We start from the raw sequence: 17,488 nt of genomic DNA, 5'->3' as shown, positions 1-17,488 counted from the left end.
CAGTCACCCGTGGCTATCGTGAAGACAAACGGAGAGGTAACCAAACGGTTGCAAATCCGCTCTGTTTGCACTGAGGTTCGGCCTCCAATAAAATAAATACCATTATTAACCCCAAGATCAATGAAGCCTTGTGGTTTTATTAGTGCCATGTCAACACGTAATTAAAACGCCTAATTACTCGAGAGCTATCAAGCACAGATTAAGCGCTCGCTTCGTCTGATTTTGAGGGCAGAGGTAATACTTTTGAGGAGAGGTCGAAGCAACCAATCAGAGCGGTCGTGTCTTGAAAGAGTTGGGACTGATTGATTTTGAGAGGTGAACTGTAATAGGACGAGAGCGTCATACATGGCGCCGTGGTATCGATGATTTGAGAAAGAAGAAGAGGGATGAGCATCGCTTGCCTCCATGACCGCCTGTCTTAACGGCCTAGTATTACACGTGGTTCCGGATATAGTGTGTCTCGATCTCATGATGACGATTACAGCTACTTGAAGGTGGAGTCAATTGGTTTAAGAGGACCTCCAATCATTGTCACTGATGCATTCCGAAGCGGTATTACCTTCATGATCGCCTCACTACAATCACTCGCTCTCTCCGACCCATTTCTGTTTCCGTTACTCATTCACTCACTTTTTAGCGCTTCTTCTCCTTTTCTGAAAATAATTTCTAAAAAGCGTATCTTCTGAATTTAAAAGCAGTTGTCATTTTGAAAACGAAGCAATCGATTTTCTGTAACCTTGCTTTCGCCTTTTTTCCCGCCGAGTCGTATGCATCGCAAATCTCGAATAGAAATTGAAAAGAGAATTGTATTCTTTAATGAAAGAGCGAATTTTTACGATGGAATCTTCTAAGGCATTCACCATTGATGCGCTCCTTTCAAAGGAGGCTTCGACAGGTTTGAAGGCAAAATCCCCTACCAACTCTCCTCCACCCATGGATAGAAGCAGTCCTCTTAGTCCTCTTCCAGTTCAACCGCACCCATCCCGTTTATCTATAATGGACCGTGCACTTGGGGCCACACCCTTATCGCACCCATCGGGAGGAGGTGGTGGTGGTTGTGGGGGTGGAAATCACCACACCCTTCAAGCAAGAGGGATGCACAGTGGAAGTTTGGTCCCCAAACCAGGACTCCTTGGCTTTCATCCACCTGTTTCCGGGATGGCGCCGAACGCCTCCGTGGTTCCCGCCATCTATTCGCACCCCTTGTACGCCGGACTGTTTGGCGGCCAGCATCACGCACAAGCTGCACATCATCTCAGTGCTTTTCGAGCCGCCGCAGCAGCAGCGGTCGGTGAACATGGAGTACGGAGTGGCCACCCGCTATCATCGTTCTCTGTCGACTGGTTTCGTAACGGCGTCATGCTGCCCAGATTCGGAGACTTTACAGGAGGTTTTGGTGAGTTAATTTCCCCCCGAACTAAGTATCGTACAAGAAATCATTAAAATTTGTGTTTTTATCCAAACTTATCATTATGAGATTTCAGGAGAGAATATCACTTTAACGAGATTAATAGAAAATGAGTTAAAAGCTATTCAAGAAGAGCTTAATTGCTTTGGAATTATTGCCAGCAGTACATGAAAAAGTTTATTAATCATGGTCGGAAGATTTGGAAGAAAATCGTGTTCTATATTTCTCACATTAAAACATATTTCGTCACTGACGTTTCATATACTTTCAGTAGTACTGTTTGATTACAGCTGACATTTATTATTATCCTTCATTGTTTTGGTCTTGTTTTGTGTGAAAATACACTCGTCTTTTATTATTTATTCTTGTGTGATTACAGTTATGATCGAAAGACTCTATTGTATACAATGTAATTTAAACCTTTTTTGTTTGTATAAGTGAGCGTTGTTGTTTTTTTCGGTTCAATGTGTTTGTCTTTTATGTTATTAGAATCACTCTGCTTCAAGGAAATAAAGTGCAAAACAGTCACATCTCAAACCAATATTATCAATTTGTTTCAGACCTACGAGTACGAATTTCGCGACAAAATTATAGGCTTAAAATATTCTCCAAACTCAACATACAAACATTGTTCCAGCATGCATGCAGTATGTAAACTGATGATTCTAGCCAGCTTGAATAAAACTGCAAATGAATAAGAACAACATGATATTGAATACGACACCCAACGAGCATAATTATCATTATGATTAGGACAGAAAATAAGAGAACAAGAATGGCTTACCAGTGACGCCCGGATCGGCCTCGCGTATATTGAGCTAAACATCTTTGTTAGATGGGTAAAGCTTCAGAATAGAGTTCATTTGCTGTCCCCTATTTTATCAAGAAATAATTCATTTCTAGAATAAGTTAAGTATACCCGTGATAATGTAACTACTAAAACTTTAGTGTACGTTTAAATCTTTATCACAATAAAATGTATTAAGTGTATTAAGTGTATTTTTTTTTCAATCCAAGTAAAATAAAACAAAGAGAGAAATAAGTTCATTGGTAGCTTAGGGACATTCTTTTCAATTATGATTCTTCTTCCGCATTTGATGATTTTTCTTTATTGTTATTGAGGCGGTGTCGATGAAATTTTAGAAACTTTCCTTAACTTTTATTAACTGATGATCGTGCAAAAATTATCCTCTTATATGAAGAAAGTTTCGCAAAAATGTATCGTTCATTACACATTACACTTTTTCTCTTGTGTTATTAAACAAGTAGAATTATTCAAATCAGGATCTCCCATTCCAAAACAGATAAGTAAATCGATATGAGTATCTATGCATTAATGTATTCACTTAATTACACAAATAAGGGAATCTTCACTCTCTAAATTGCGGAGATTTAAAATAAATCCAGGTGGGCTGCAGTTAAGGACTAATCGAATTTGGGATTCAGTTTTAATCCTAAAGATTGATTTTTAAATCTCAAAGTATTCTTCAAATCCCTTGAGATTGTGAAATAAATTTTCAAGATTAAAAGTAAATCCCAAATTCGACTGTTTTTTATACTGTACATCTGCGTTTATTTTAAATCCCTGCAATTTAGAATACACGTTATACAGTTAGGGACAAATTATAGACTTTTCCATTATTATCTCCATAAATTCATAGACATGCATTCATTCTTACTTTCCTATGAATTTATAATTTTTACACCATTGAGATATAATAGACAGATAAGTGATGAATCAGCACTTCAATTTTTACAGAGTAATGGGAAGTTTACGCGTGGAAAATAATTGCAATTTGCACAATAAAATATTTGTTCGCTTGTGTTCGATGTTCATAGCATAATGGATACTACTATCTGATTAAAAAAATCATGAGCAACAAGACTTACTCTTATTTATAATAGATTATTCAATTAGATTCTTGACCAGTGGCGATGAAAAATTTATTTTTATATTAACATTTATTTCATAAAGTTTATAATATCATTTGAGACATCATATTCTGTTTCATTCTCAAACAAGGTGCATGCTCATATATCAATAGACTTTTCAATCAATTTATTTGTTTGTGTTGTTGTTTTTTTGTTTTGTTTGTTTAATGTTACAGATTGGATCAAGGCCAACAAACTTTCACTTAATCACCAGAAGACAAACTACATGCTTTTTAGCAATAAAATTAATACTCTACCAGACAGTATTTTCTTCGATAATTTTGTTCTTAATAATGTTTCCACTACCAGATTCTTGGGTGTCCTTATTGACAACAAATTATCTTGGAAGCCTCATATTGATAGTATATGTAAAACAATTTCCAGAAACATTGGAATTATTAATAAACTAAAAAATTTTCTCCCTTCTCGAACTTTATTAACATTATACTACACCCTTATTCTACCATATATTAATTACGGAATAATTGCCTGGGGATGTGCAATACAAACACAACTAAATAGAATACTACTTCTCCAGAAAAAATCTCTAAGAATAATTTTTCAAACACACTTTAGATCGCATACTGATACCTTATTTTTTGAAAACAACATTCTCAAAGTAAGTGACATATATCTCTTTGAACTTAGCCAATTTATGTTCAAATTAAGCAAGGAGGATCTCCCCACTATTTTCTCAAATATGTTCCAAAAAAATGCATCAGTACACTGCTACCCAACACGGCAACGACAATATTATCACCTTCCTTTAACAAGAACTTTATTTGCAAAGAATTCATTTGTCTTCTCCGGGCCTGCCTACTGGAACTCTCTGCCTCAAGATTTTAAAGAATCCCCTAATATACATATTTTTAAACGCAAACTGAAAAAAATGTTAATTTTGCAATACTCGTTGCAAGCAGGTCATGCTGAATAACTGTTTTTTTTTTCTTTCTTTATATTCTCGGCGTCAATGTATATGTGTATTGTATGCTTTCATATTATATACATATACATGTATAATTTGTTATTGCTTTTTTCTTTCTAATCGTAATTAGCCAAAGTACCTGCTCCTGCTGCCCGCTTTCTTTCTACGTCATGTGCACTGCACTTCTCTATCCCTCCCCTCTTCTTCCCCTACCCCCCCCCCCCTTCCACCTTAATGCTGTTTGTATTTATTTGTAAACAAAAGCTCTACATATCATTACGACTCAGTGTTTTTTGTGTGTAATGAAACTAAGTTTATTTAGGGTCTTGCCTTTTGTACAAGCTTGGCTTTTTTCGGCAAGACCCTCCGTTTTACTTTCAAATACAAATGTCATATTAGGTTTTTTTTTTATTTGTTAAATCATGTTCCTTAAGTCTAAGATTATGTTATATATATCTATTATGTTTTGCAGTATTTTCGACCTTATCATGTTATATTTATCATTCTTATGTTGTGAAACGGAAATCAATCAATAAAATCAAATCAAATCAAATCAAATCAAATGTTCGTATTTTAAAACTGTAGTTTATTTGTTCATTGCAGAACACAATTGTGTCATACTGATATAATTTTATAAAGTTTCACCTACAGAATGACATCAACTGGGATGTTTGTCGAACATTGATTATTTTGGAAAGTAAAGCAGTGTTAGGACCGAACAACAGTCCTTTCATTATTAAATTCGTTGCTTGTTAAAGAAATTATGTTGTAATGTAGATACAGACGCCCTTGTAAAGAGATAAAGTACATAAGGCGAACAAGGTGTTAATTTATTCATGAAAAAATGCTCTCTCGGGTGACACAATTTGTTCAATATTATGAATATCATAGCGTGTAGTTATGAAGAGGCGTTGTCAATATAAATAAGAGGCGCGATTCTCAAACCATTTTGTATCGATTTTGAATGCTTTAAAATTATAGGCCGTTTATGGCTGAGTTCTTTCCTTTTTTATTTAATGACCTTTTTGTCTTATCTGAATATCTACGATATCTTGGTTTTTGAGATTTGTTTGATCGTTTTATTTTATATTGTCATTGACATTCATCTAAATATTTTCAAGCTCTGTTCAATCGTTTGCTTTTGAATTGAATTAAAAAGCATGCAGTAGTCTTGTTCACTCTCCCACTCTCTTCTATCACACACACTCTCTTTTTTATCCCTCACTCCCCCTCCATCTCTTTCTTCCACTCTTTCTTTGTCTCCTTTCTCTCTCTCTTCCATCAAGTCAGTGACTTCATGTAACACTAATCGGTATAACCATGATAACATTGGGAAATTGTATTCTTCATCATAAATCAAAAATATTTCGGATTCAATACTTCAAATAATATTTTCCCATTTGAAATTATTTGAAATTTCATCTTCACTCCTAAATGGGTTGTTTATTAATCATTTTTTTATGATTTATTTTTTTCTAATGTTCATGTTGTATGCATAGACACCAATTAGAAGATGACAGCGAAAATATCAGTGATGTCACACACTATTTCTCAGTTTAATATCACTTACCTTGCATTCGAACTCACTTTAAACTTACCGATGACGATCGTGTGTCAGAAGAGGAATGCTCGAAATAAAAGTACACCAAACGATAAGTGTATCGAACCCTAAGCATAAGTTAAACGACATTTTGTGGCTATTAGCGCATGCAGACGGTCGCAGTATCTATAACTTTATCGATAGCCAACCTTGTCAGCGATCGATACGCAAAACCATTAGCGCGGCATATGATGAACGAACATGCGGAGTTAAAAAATCATCGCGTGTATTGATCATATCAATTAGCATAACTATGTCATTAGTGGGCTTCTAGACAATGTGTACTTTTTAAAGAGGTCGGAGTACTTTTGTGGTTGTTTACAGCATCCATACTTCGCCTGCCCTGTTCATGCCGTTAGATACCAACGATAATTTCATATCGTAAATTGCGCTCAATGGCCCAAAGTTTCGAGTTGAAGAATTCCAAAAGTTTACTTTTTATGTTGATTCAAAATGATAGCCCACCAAAAAAATATAATTCTTTTTATGTATATGGGAGAGAAACACAGAGCAATATACAGACCTTGGACAGGGGTATGTTTAATTTTGATCTATGGTGCAATGGTATCCTTCATTTTTAACTCTGATAATCAGGCTGGTAATCCTTCAGTAATTAATCAGATAAAACCTCACTTAACAGTCTCTTGTTAACATAATTATCTCTTATCTTGATTGTGATGTTTCACTTTGAGTTTTAGCATGTTTGATTATAATATTTAAAGGGGTAAATAAGACGGGGATGGAAATCATGATATCAACATAAAAAGGCAAAATTCAACGACCAACAAACTGAAAGTTTGATCAGTCACAAGTTGAGCAAGAAATTCCTTTTCCAAAATGAATGTCAAAATACGGACTTCCTTCAAAACTTGCACAATTTTTACATTCTGTAATAACCAAGCCTATAAATGCACGTCCGACCACATGGACGTATTCCCGGAGAAACTTCGGTATAACTTTCAATTTGTTTTATATGTGATAATTTCAGAACCAAATTGATAATCAAATTCTGAAGAAATTAATTATTTCATTATAATTTCTTTTATCATGTTGGTTACGGTCATTTTCAAATCAATATGGTTTTACCAGGATTTGGTCTGTCAAATATGCGCTGAATTTGTTTTACTGTGTAAAGAGTGGAAGAGGGGTGTGAACATATGAACTAACAGTCGACGGTAAATTGAGAATGTATCTGTTAATCAAACATGATTTGTCATTCAAACCAACAGGGTAACTCGGGCACCCCAACCCAACAAGGAGAACTTCAGACTAAACAAAACACGCGTTATCACACCTTTAATCTGTAATGACTGAAATAACATCAAAATATTGGTGGGGGAATTCGTTCGGGTAAACTAAACCTATCGGTGGGTTGATTAAACAGGTATTAAGCGTGATTAGTGAGGGATTAGAAGTCCAAATGCACCGTGACAATGATATAATGATGACTACAATGGTTTAGATTCAAATGTAATCTTGTTTTGTGTGGGCTCTTTAGTTGATAAATGAACGAATTTCTGTAACCAATTTACACAATGACCGGTCATCCTCATGCCTTTATCTGCAACGTGAATCTATAATAGAAGTTGACATTCAGACAGTTGCATTCGAATTGTTCAAGATTTATAAAATTTATTCCGAAGTCGTTATTCATGATCACTTTCTTTTCATTAGAAATCAGACATTAAGGCACGTATAGTTCAGGAAAATTCAAATCATTATAATATGTCACTATGTCTACTTATAGTGCTTGCGCAATCTCTCGTAATAGATGATTTTGTTCGTTCACAAATTCTTCTCCTTTTCAAGAAATAAAAAGAAAGACAACATCAGTCACTGGTGTACTGAACATGTATGCGTTATAACCCCTATTGCATTGTGAGGACACTTCCCGAAACTGTCGATTCCAGGGGTGCATGTCATTTAAGTGTCCACACTTGAGTGTTAATTAAAAATTGCAGAATCATAAGACATGTGGGACGATCGGGGGTTCATTCTTGTGGTGCTAACTGGAACATCGGTAACATTCACACCATGGAATAAAAGTGGAGGTTTAGATTAGTGTTTTTTAACTGATATAGAAGACAACATTCCCTACTCACCAATTCATCTCACAGCAACAAATGTGTGAATGAGATGTTGAAATAAGAGCAAGGTATACTGACCGGTGTGTTTACTTATCTTAACTGACCACTTCACCCGTGTACACATGGCCAGTAAATGCCACTCTGTCCATACCATCCGACCGCCTATTCCAACCTCTCCTTTTATTTCATTCTTTCATTTCATTTCCCATCATGCCTAGCATCCAAACAGACTGGACTCTCAATGCAAGTATAATTACTGACCTGGTATGTGCTACTATTTGATAGTCACAACATTGGGCAGTGTTGTAAAGTGGAACGTTTGATGTTGCCGATCGGTCTGGGGGTAATTGATTCGACATACAGGTGTGAGGAAGGTGAATTAAACAAATAAAAATCAGTATAAGAATAGAACGACATTCACTTAATGATTACAACCCGGGCGCTCCTTTTTAATGCTTAGTATACACAGTTAAAAAAATAGCAGGTTGTTTAAGCCTGTCACTTTAACAACAGGTTGTTCAGACTTTTTTGTAATTGCTTAAACTTTTTAAACAACTTGTTTAAAAAGATTAAACAACTGTTTAAAAAGTTTAAATAACTGTTTAAAAGGTTTAAACAGCTTTTCAAAAAGTTTAAACAGTAGTTGTTAGAGTGACAGGCTTAAACAACGTCCTTAAAATTTTAAACAGCGTCTTTGCAGTGTATTGTATGGGGGCGGTTACTGGCATAGGTAGAAGGGTTAAAAGTATAATTTTTGAATACTTAGACTTGTTTTATAGTAATGATCAAATTTTCGTTATCACACCCTCCTCGTTTCCCATTTCACTTGTGCATTTTACTGCATTCAGGTAAATGTAAGAGTGTATTACCATTTTGATATCCATGAATCATTTCTTTTTTGTATAGGAGTCCTCAAAATCTTCAACAATCAATTTCGTCCCAAGCCAAGATCAAAGTTTGATTTTTAAGGGGAAAATACCCAGAATGAGTCGTTTTGTGCAAGTATACATTATGAAGAGGTTTTTCAAAAAAAGCAAATCTCCCACACAAGTTTTTGTTCCCAGTTGATAAAAATAAGTTTTGCTTCGGATATTTACCAAAAAAAATTGGATTTGATGCCGTGCAATATTTTGATAATATCGTTGGATAAAGAAGTGAGTTTACTGTTGATTTGTCAAAAAGTAATACTTCTGTAAGACAATTATACATTGACTGAATTTGTATTAAACATGCTACAGAAATATAACAAAAATATCTATTCAAAAGTCATCAAATTTATTTTTCTTATAATCAGTTATTGATATCCGCACATCGCTCAGATATTTGTGTTGCAATTCTTTATATTCTAGTGTCGTGCCCCCCCAAAAAAAAAAATCATACATGTTACTACTTTAATGGTTAAAAAAATGAAAGTTAAACTTGAAATTTCTATTTAAACAAATGAAAACAAAGGTATGTGAATATTTTTCAGTATAACACCTCATCTCTATACTAGATTTCTGACATAAGCTTGTAATTTACCAGTTTCTCAAAATTACTCAACTAGGTTAAACACCGTATAGGTAGAAAACTCAACGGTTGATGACGTGAATTTGAATAGTCGATAACTAGGTCTTTTTTATTTTTATAGTTTACATTTCTGGGGCGTGTTATTCATATATTTCTTCATACTAACTGTTAGCGTATTTCATATCAACACTTATCTAGTAAATCAACGATTACAAAAAAAATTATTGCTCTATAAGAATACAACTTTCAAGGACAAAAGTCTCTTTAAACCTATCAATGTTTGGAGAAAAGTAAGATAATAAAGTATTGTGATCTGAAACATGACCATTAAGTCATTAAATATAGCATCGAGGCCAAAGCATTTACAGTTAGAAGCAAAGATGTCTAATAATTAATTTGTGCATCTATAGTTTCTTATGTACATTTTGGCATGCCCCAGACAGATCGAATAATATCAGCAAAGAACTTGAATTAATTGTTCAGCAAACAATCGTAATACCGATCATATATCAATCACCGGTTTGTTATAAACTGTTTAATTGTTTGCAGAGAGGTTTTATGAAGGCGGACGAAATTATGAAGCAGCTTCAAGTTATCTGGAACGATATGAATTTTACAACTTTTTTATTACAAAAAGGGCTGTTATATATCGATTACTGAGAGTAACCACGTCGACAAGATATTAAAGGTATTTTGGTGATTCTTTATATGCCTTTTACGATCTTAATTCCCTCGTCTTATTAGTTTTAGAATTCGTTCAGGTTAAATCGAGTATCACATTTCAAGAAGATGGGGGTTGGTGGAAAAGCTTGACATTAATGGTTGTAAATGAGCAGCATTTTGACAATTCCTCCCTAGTTTTTATTACCAATATATTTCATGTGATAATAAATAAAATGTACCTACAACAAAATGAGACCAGAAAATAGTCTTAATAAATAATGTACATTTTGTAAAATGGAAGTTCACTTAGACCATCGATGTTTAAAAAGGGGGTAATATTAAATCTTTAAAAAAATCTTTCCCTTAACGATAGAAAAAAAAAAATAAGAATAAACAAAACCTATAAAAATTGAAACGAATGGTACAAGAAAACGGATGTGATCCGCACATCGAGAAAGAAATGGAAGTTTAAAAATGTCTTGTCCCATCACGCAGCTTCTCACACTTTGCGTGTTTTTATAAGTACTTGTGCAATTATTGGATTGCTTGCCAACTCACTATCGCCCAAATCGGATGGAAAACGGAGCGAGTGTGAATCCCTTGCTTGCATTACGTCAATTAATGATATTTGGGGTGATGATTGAATAGTGGTAGCTCGACTCAGGGAGATGATAAACCTTCCCCCCAAAAAAGAGAATGGCGTTGAATTAAGGAATGAATGAGAGGGCGGGGATAAACACCTTTTCTTATATCAAGGCGACGAACAAAATTCCAATCACGGTCCTTAGTAGATGGGCAACTCGATGAGAGAGTGGTTAGAGGACTTGTAACTTGATCTAGAAATTCAATTTGTCCATATCATTACCATTTCATCGCGTCTGATCTCAATTCTATAATCATTTAATATAGGAGCTTGCCGTGAGTGGGTGAACGTTTATATCGATAAGAGTTATAAAAGTTATTACAAAGGTAATATAGTAACGCAGGTTGACTTTGGCCACGCAAGCTCTCGTATTGCATTTGGCTATCGATATATGGTTCGTGTGTGTCGATTTTAATTCTGCATTTAGAGTGATGAGATTAACCTAAAAACACCTAAGCGAATGTATACGTTTAATTTTTTGTTAATACATGTAGTCGCTCCGTTAAAATGTAAACGTTTTGATTCACTTTGTTTCGATAGTAGTTTGCAAAAAGCACTTACGTCTCTCATTTATCTTGAGTGTGTTAGCTTTTTATTTTGCCATATTTTGAAGTTAACCCTCTACTTGCCAGGCATCAAACCTTCCTTATCTTATAAGCAATTTTGGTTAGAGTGATTTATATAAATTCATCAAAATTTAATTCTAAAATACAAGTATGTACACAAGTATTCATAATCAGAAAAATTACATAAATTAACAATTTCGTATTCAGCAGTGTATAATTCGTGTCTTTGGTGTAGTCTTTAGGTCTCTTTCAAATGGAAAATTTTAGTTCGGACTTTGAAATATTGAATATCATGCCTATAAAAAGACAACTTGAATGATGACTTTTAAGTGCAAATAAATTCTATCAATTTAATTGCCGTTTACATAATTTTTTATGAATATGATTAGGGAGATAAACAATAATATTATTTAGTAGGTTCTATTTACAAGATGATGAGAGAATGATGACATTTTATCGTTTTATTGTAAGATTTACGTGCAGTTCCCCACATGGGCTAACCAATCGCTTGGTTTGCAAGATCACCGGTAATTTTACAGATGTGCAACAAAACGGATGTCATCATTTTCCATTTTTCTTCATGCTCTTATTTAGAAATTTTATTCAAAAAATAATAATCCCTTTATTAAGGTAAAAATAAATAATTGAGTATATACGTTGATAATTCATTAAAAGCTCCAACTCCATACTTATTACTCTATAACCTAATTGTTTTTGTTGGAAAGATTGCTTTGATAACAAATGAATATATACTTATTATTAAATCAAAACGTGTATCGATCTTTCTTCGGATAATCCGGATGTTGGTCATGTTAATTAAATTATAAACTCTTAATTTTCCTTGACTATCGCTCGGAGTCAATTACAAGAAAATGAAATCATCTTTTGAAGACCATTGTAGTTGAATTAATTTCTGATCTATGAAAACCAAGGGACATCAGTTGAAACCAGTTAAACAAAACGAATGCGAATCGTATCATGTGTAATACCCCTCATGAGCACGTAGGGGGTCCATGTATTACCCCTCCTCTCTCGGTATAATTCTATTAACCCCGTCGACGTCGAAACGTGTATGGTGGCCAGAAGATTTTAATTACGATGATTGCCTAAGCCAAGACAAAGGAACTGTAGTAATAATATTATGGTCAATGTCTGGTCGGAGTCTGGTTGATCAGATGCGTTATGTTCAATTTTCTGGTTTGGTACCACTCATCTTGCCAGGACCAAGATGTCTTCTCCTCGTTGCTGATGGAGATGACGATGGTGGTGACGGTTTCACTTGCTATGAAATAGATAGTGAAGATGGTTTGTGTTTCGGCCTCAAAACCATGTAAAATAAAATATTATCATCGAAAGTAGTTTTTCTTTAAGGTAATACTTTTTCTCTTGTGCAGTGTGTAGAAGTTGAATGAAATTCCATTTAATATAAGACGTAATAATTATCACTACTTTTATCCTTAGATCATAGTATTCTTTTTCTTAATTCTTAATTTTTCTCTTTCTTCTCCTTCTTCTTTCTTTTTATTCTTCTTCTTTTTCTTCTTCTTCTGCTTCTTCTTATTATTATTTTTATTATTTTTTTTCTTCTTCTTCTTCTTTTCCTCTTCGTCTTCTTCTTATTATTAATATCATTATTTTTATTACTATTATTATTATCATTATTAATAATATCATTATTATTGTCATCATCATAATCATCATCATTACTATTATCATTAATGTTGTTGTTATTGTTGTTGCTGCTACTGTTGGAATTAGTAGTTATTAGTTATCATAATACTGAGTATCCTTATTATATACCATCTATCTAATTCTTTTCATCATCATCGAAATTTTATCTTCATTATTAGCATTTCACTTAAGATAAACTTGGTAAATGTTTATAAATAAACATATATAAAATGTGGCTTATATGAATATAACCAAACCAAAATAGTAAGTAAAACTAGTTTCTACTATTGGGTTAATACGCTGAAGTGCCATGAATGTGTTGAAGTGTTAGAAGGTTATACCTTCCAAACCCCCTTGCCCTCTACACGCGCTTGACAGTTGGTACCCGCTACTCAGCCCCGAGCCAACGTGTGGCGGTACATGCCCTTTGTTAGCAGGAGCACTTGATATAATAGCATTAAGGCCAACTACGATATTCATATGAGTTGGTAGAGGTCCCCTGGGCGTGGTACGGGTGCTATAATAGGGACAAGCGCTAACCCTCGGTCATGGGAGACTCTGACAGCACTTTAAGCCTTTCAGTTCGAGTGACTGGTAAAACTTGATGCAATGTTATTCGTAAGATCAAACAGGGTGAAAGGGGGTGACATCAGTTGTGGAAAAGCAAGAGCATGCGTTAAGCGACAGAGACCCACGTGCAGGAGACAATACAAATAGCACCCCTTTCCCGTACTTTAATTACAAAAATTGAAAATCATTTTAAAATAATTATTGTCAAACAAGAATGGGAACAGTATCTGGAAGGGTTAAACCGGTCGTCCAAGCCGAAGTCTTGCGCATGGTCCATGAGACAAGGTTATACGAGTGATTTAATGCAATTAGGCATTCATGGGCTTCGTTGCAATGCAATTGGATAAACACTTAATATGAAGATAGCAATAACGTTCAAATCAAATTATACTCAATTAATTTCTCCTCATTAATTACCTAATTGCCCCAGAGTCAATACAGGACCATGATTATTTTTGTTTGGTCGTCACTCTGCCTTGTGTGGGTGGGTGTGCTTGTATAAGTTACGTGAAAAGGCATACCATTCGACTATCCATGCATTCATGCCAATCAAAAGACGATTTTTTTTTATCAAATCAAATATTCAGTATGGTATTAAAATGTATTTAGATTTCAAATGCATTTTGTTCAAGAATAATATTGTTTTATTGCTACCAGTGTGCAAAGTCCTATTTTTCACTCCATGTATGAATGTAAAACAGTTTTTATCTGGAGAGACAAATGTTACATCTCATTATAGATTACAATTTCATCGTTATTTTTTTTTAAACATATGTATTCTATGTTTTTAAAGAAGATCGTCTTTCACACATTCTAATGACTTTTTAATGATTTGGTTAAAATAATGAATTAATTTCCTTTTGTTTTAATTAAACGTAAAAGACAGTGTTGAACTGTAAGTCTTTCTCATAATCTTTAACAAAAAACATTTTGGTGCAAAATAAACAATGAAAACAAATTGAAATAGATTAGATGGTAATTTTTCTGAAATTGAAAAAAAAATCAAATGAATGTGATCTATACCAGATATGAACAGAGTCAGTGGGCTCAACATCCATTTAGTATTAAACATAATCTATCACCCCCAATTCAACTCAAAACTTCCGGCCGATGAGAGGGAAACAAATATTCAAATATTAGTACTTGATTACCTTGACGATGAGATGGCCACCAAATTTTAGCATATTTTGCATTACCTCGATAAATAACAAGAAATAAAAAAAAATTGGATGCCTTTAAGACTTCTGTCAGACCTTACTTCCAAAACATATGCAGTATGAATTTAATTAATAATTAAAAACGCATTGTTTTTAAGAATACCAGAATAGGTCATCATGTCATCAATAATTATCAAGTTATACTAAAGTTAATGTTGCCCTATATTACTTTGATCATATTTCCATAAATCATCGTTTGCAGAACACAAGAAAATTGTGGTTAAATGAATAGTGATCTTCTAAATTTGGTTAATGAGTTGTGAATGTTTTGGGTATTATCGTCCACCAATTCCTCCCTTCTTTCCTGTATGTTCAAAATACATTGTCCCGCCACACCGATTCCTCCTCAGTCGTTTATAGGATGGATAAGGGGAAAGTGTGACTCTTCTCATTGTCCTAATTACTTCTCATTGGCCCGGACGGGGAGATATATTGTTTCTGTGATAACTACCAATTAGCTGATTCAATCTGGACGGTGGGTGATAAATTTTCAAGAAAGTCTGAGAGAGAATCTGTGATGAAGAGCTTGCCAGCATCCATCTGTTAGATTCCAAAGGGGGAACATCTCCTATGGTTTGAAGGGGGGGGGGAAGAACCGCATAACGAGAATCATATCCAATTTGTGGGTTCGAATGTCATTGCCTTGGATATTAGACGTTCTTCAATTACTCAATTAATTTTCTCTGTTTATTTGACAGAGATGAAACACAGACCAGCGCGTCTATCGAACTAACGATTTGTTTATTCTCGTTTATAATAGGTCCAGTATATGCCTTTTCGTTAACAATAATTTCTTTAAACTTTCTAGATATGATCCGAGGCTTGTTATGATTATAATGCTTCCACCTTTGCCAAAATGTCGGTTAATGGATATGGCATGTTCCGCTGCAAAATCTTGAATAGGTTGCTTTGACTCAGAAGTACTAGAAGTATCTTGATTGTTTTATTTTCAGATAAAGATTATTTCATATTTTTCCTCGAAAGTAATTGTTTTGATCACTTCGATAGTACTAATTATTGACATGCTATTAATTAAGTACCAACATGACGAGCAGCACTTATATGTTACGGAATTGTTTTCCTTAATATTAATGGGGAATAGGAATAACAATTTCAGCGGAAAAATATGTGCAGAGAGAGCTGCACGCATCTTAATGGAAACATTTAATGAAACTATTTCCCAAGAAATAGATCCATAGCCCAAAGCAAATTCACTATAAATTTGTTGATCAGGGAAATAAAAGAGTATATCCTCTAGATTGATTAATTCATTTAGACAGATAGGGCTTCAACTTGGTCGTGTACGTTTTACTGGTGAAACGAAGCCCTTCCTTAGTGCCGGATTACGGGGAATATTTCAAATAATGGAGAGGTTAAATGTGGTAAGTTTACAATTTATTAGATTACTAGTTTTTAGCTGGTGCATATTGCTTTGAAGAGAGAACTCTAAGAGGTTTCGAGTGGAATGTAATTTATAAGTATTGGTCCGCTAAATGCGCGGGGCCCCGACCAAACTCAATAAAATTAAAGGGATCATATTTTCCCTTGCGATGGCGGATTGCACTACCTTCGATAAACTTAAACGAGTTCCGTTTTCCCATAATTTGTGCCCTTCTGTCAAAGCCCAAAAAGAGCATCGGAGTCATCTCTCACCCTCGATTAAGATAGATTATCATGAAACATGACACAGAAGAAAAACCCATTTACTTAATTTGATTCTAGAGTTTAGCAAGGAAAAGAGACTTGCTTTCATGGCGTCGGACGACGAGGGCGCCTACGCGAGAGAGACTAGGGGTTCCGACTTAAGGGTGATTGTAAGCGATACTTGTAAACTTAGTAAGGATTATTAGAGCCTTAATCAACTCATACACTCTCTCTAAATGGTTTGATTACTGCATGCTTTGGCGGAAGGGCCGCGCACACAGCAATCATAATGGTTGTTATCGCTCGCGGCAGGGGCGTAAATGCCCTCTGAGAGAAGAGGGTGGTGATAGTTAGAATACAGCCTAATAACATTGTCAGCCATTCCGATACTAGGTTAGAGAATAGTGATGACACGGGGAGACAGTTTTAATTTTACAAATTGAGGCTGATCGGATTTCAGCTCTGATCCCACACGAGAGATATGCCCAGGGAGACTAAATAACGGACGGACCGTATACTATACGGAACTACTACTCCCTTGCGCATCTCCAACCCCCCCCCCCCCCCTCCCTCACTCTCACTGCAGCATGTCACTATGACCATCGGACAAGAATACGAAGAAGAGATTGGAGAAGAAAGAAAGGAATTGGAAAAGCAACAGAAAAGGAACAAAGCCAGAGAGAAAGCAACCCTTTTTAAAAATGAAGTCAGACAGATAGCCTTCACGCACGGATAGATGGCGGGATGAATGTAAAGAAAAGATAGACGGATCTTGTAGATAGATAGATAGATAGATATATAGATAGATAGATATATAGATAGATAGATAGATAGATAGATAAATTGATAATTAGATAAGAAGATAAATAAAGACATCGTTAGATGGATAGATCGTTTGGGCCTATCCTTCATAATTAGGCTTAACAAATGCAATCGAAATATAAGTAGAAGAAGTCCATGTTATATTGCAAATAATATTGACTGAAATAAAAAAAAAATGAAGGAAGTGATGAGAGGTAAAAACGAATCGTTCGTGCATTAGTCCCCCATTTT

The 17,488-nt window shown here is 34.7% G+C and overlaps 1 protein-coding gene across 1 annotated transcript in view; it reads left to right on the top strand.

Moving 5' to 3' along the window:
- Window positions 1-265: 265 nt before the first annotated feature.
- Window positions 266-17,488, top strand: part of LOC121410886 (motor neuron and pancreas homeobox protein 1-like) — a 30,977-nt gene continuing 13,754 nt past the window's right edge. Inside the window, exon 1 of the mRNA XM_041603244.1 lies at window positions 266-1,396. Coding sequence (XP_041459178.1) covers window positions 817-1,396 — 580 coding nt within the window. The 5' untranslated portion in view covers window positions 266-816. The remainder of the gene's footprint in view (window positions 1,397-17,488) is intronic.

The sequence above is a fragment of the Lytechinus variegatus genome, chromosome 3, assembly GCF_018143015.1.
Source record: "Lytechinus variegatus isolate NC3 chromosome 3, Lvar_3.0, whole genome shotgun sequence".
In the NCBI taxonomy this organism is placed as follows: domain Eukaryota; kingdom Metazoa; phylum Echinodermata; class Echinoidea; order Temnopleuroida; family Toxopneustidae; genus Lytechinus; species Lytechinus variegatus.
Note: the sequence above shows the minus strand (reverse complement) of the source record. Positions and strands in the feature narration are given on the sequence as shown.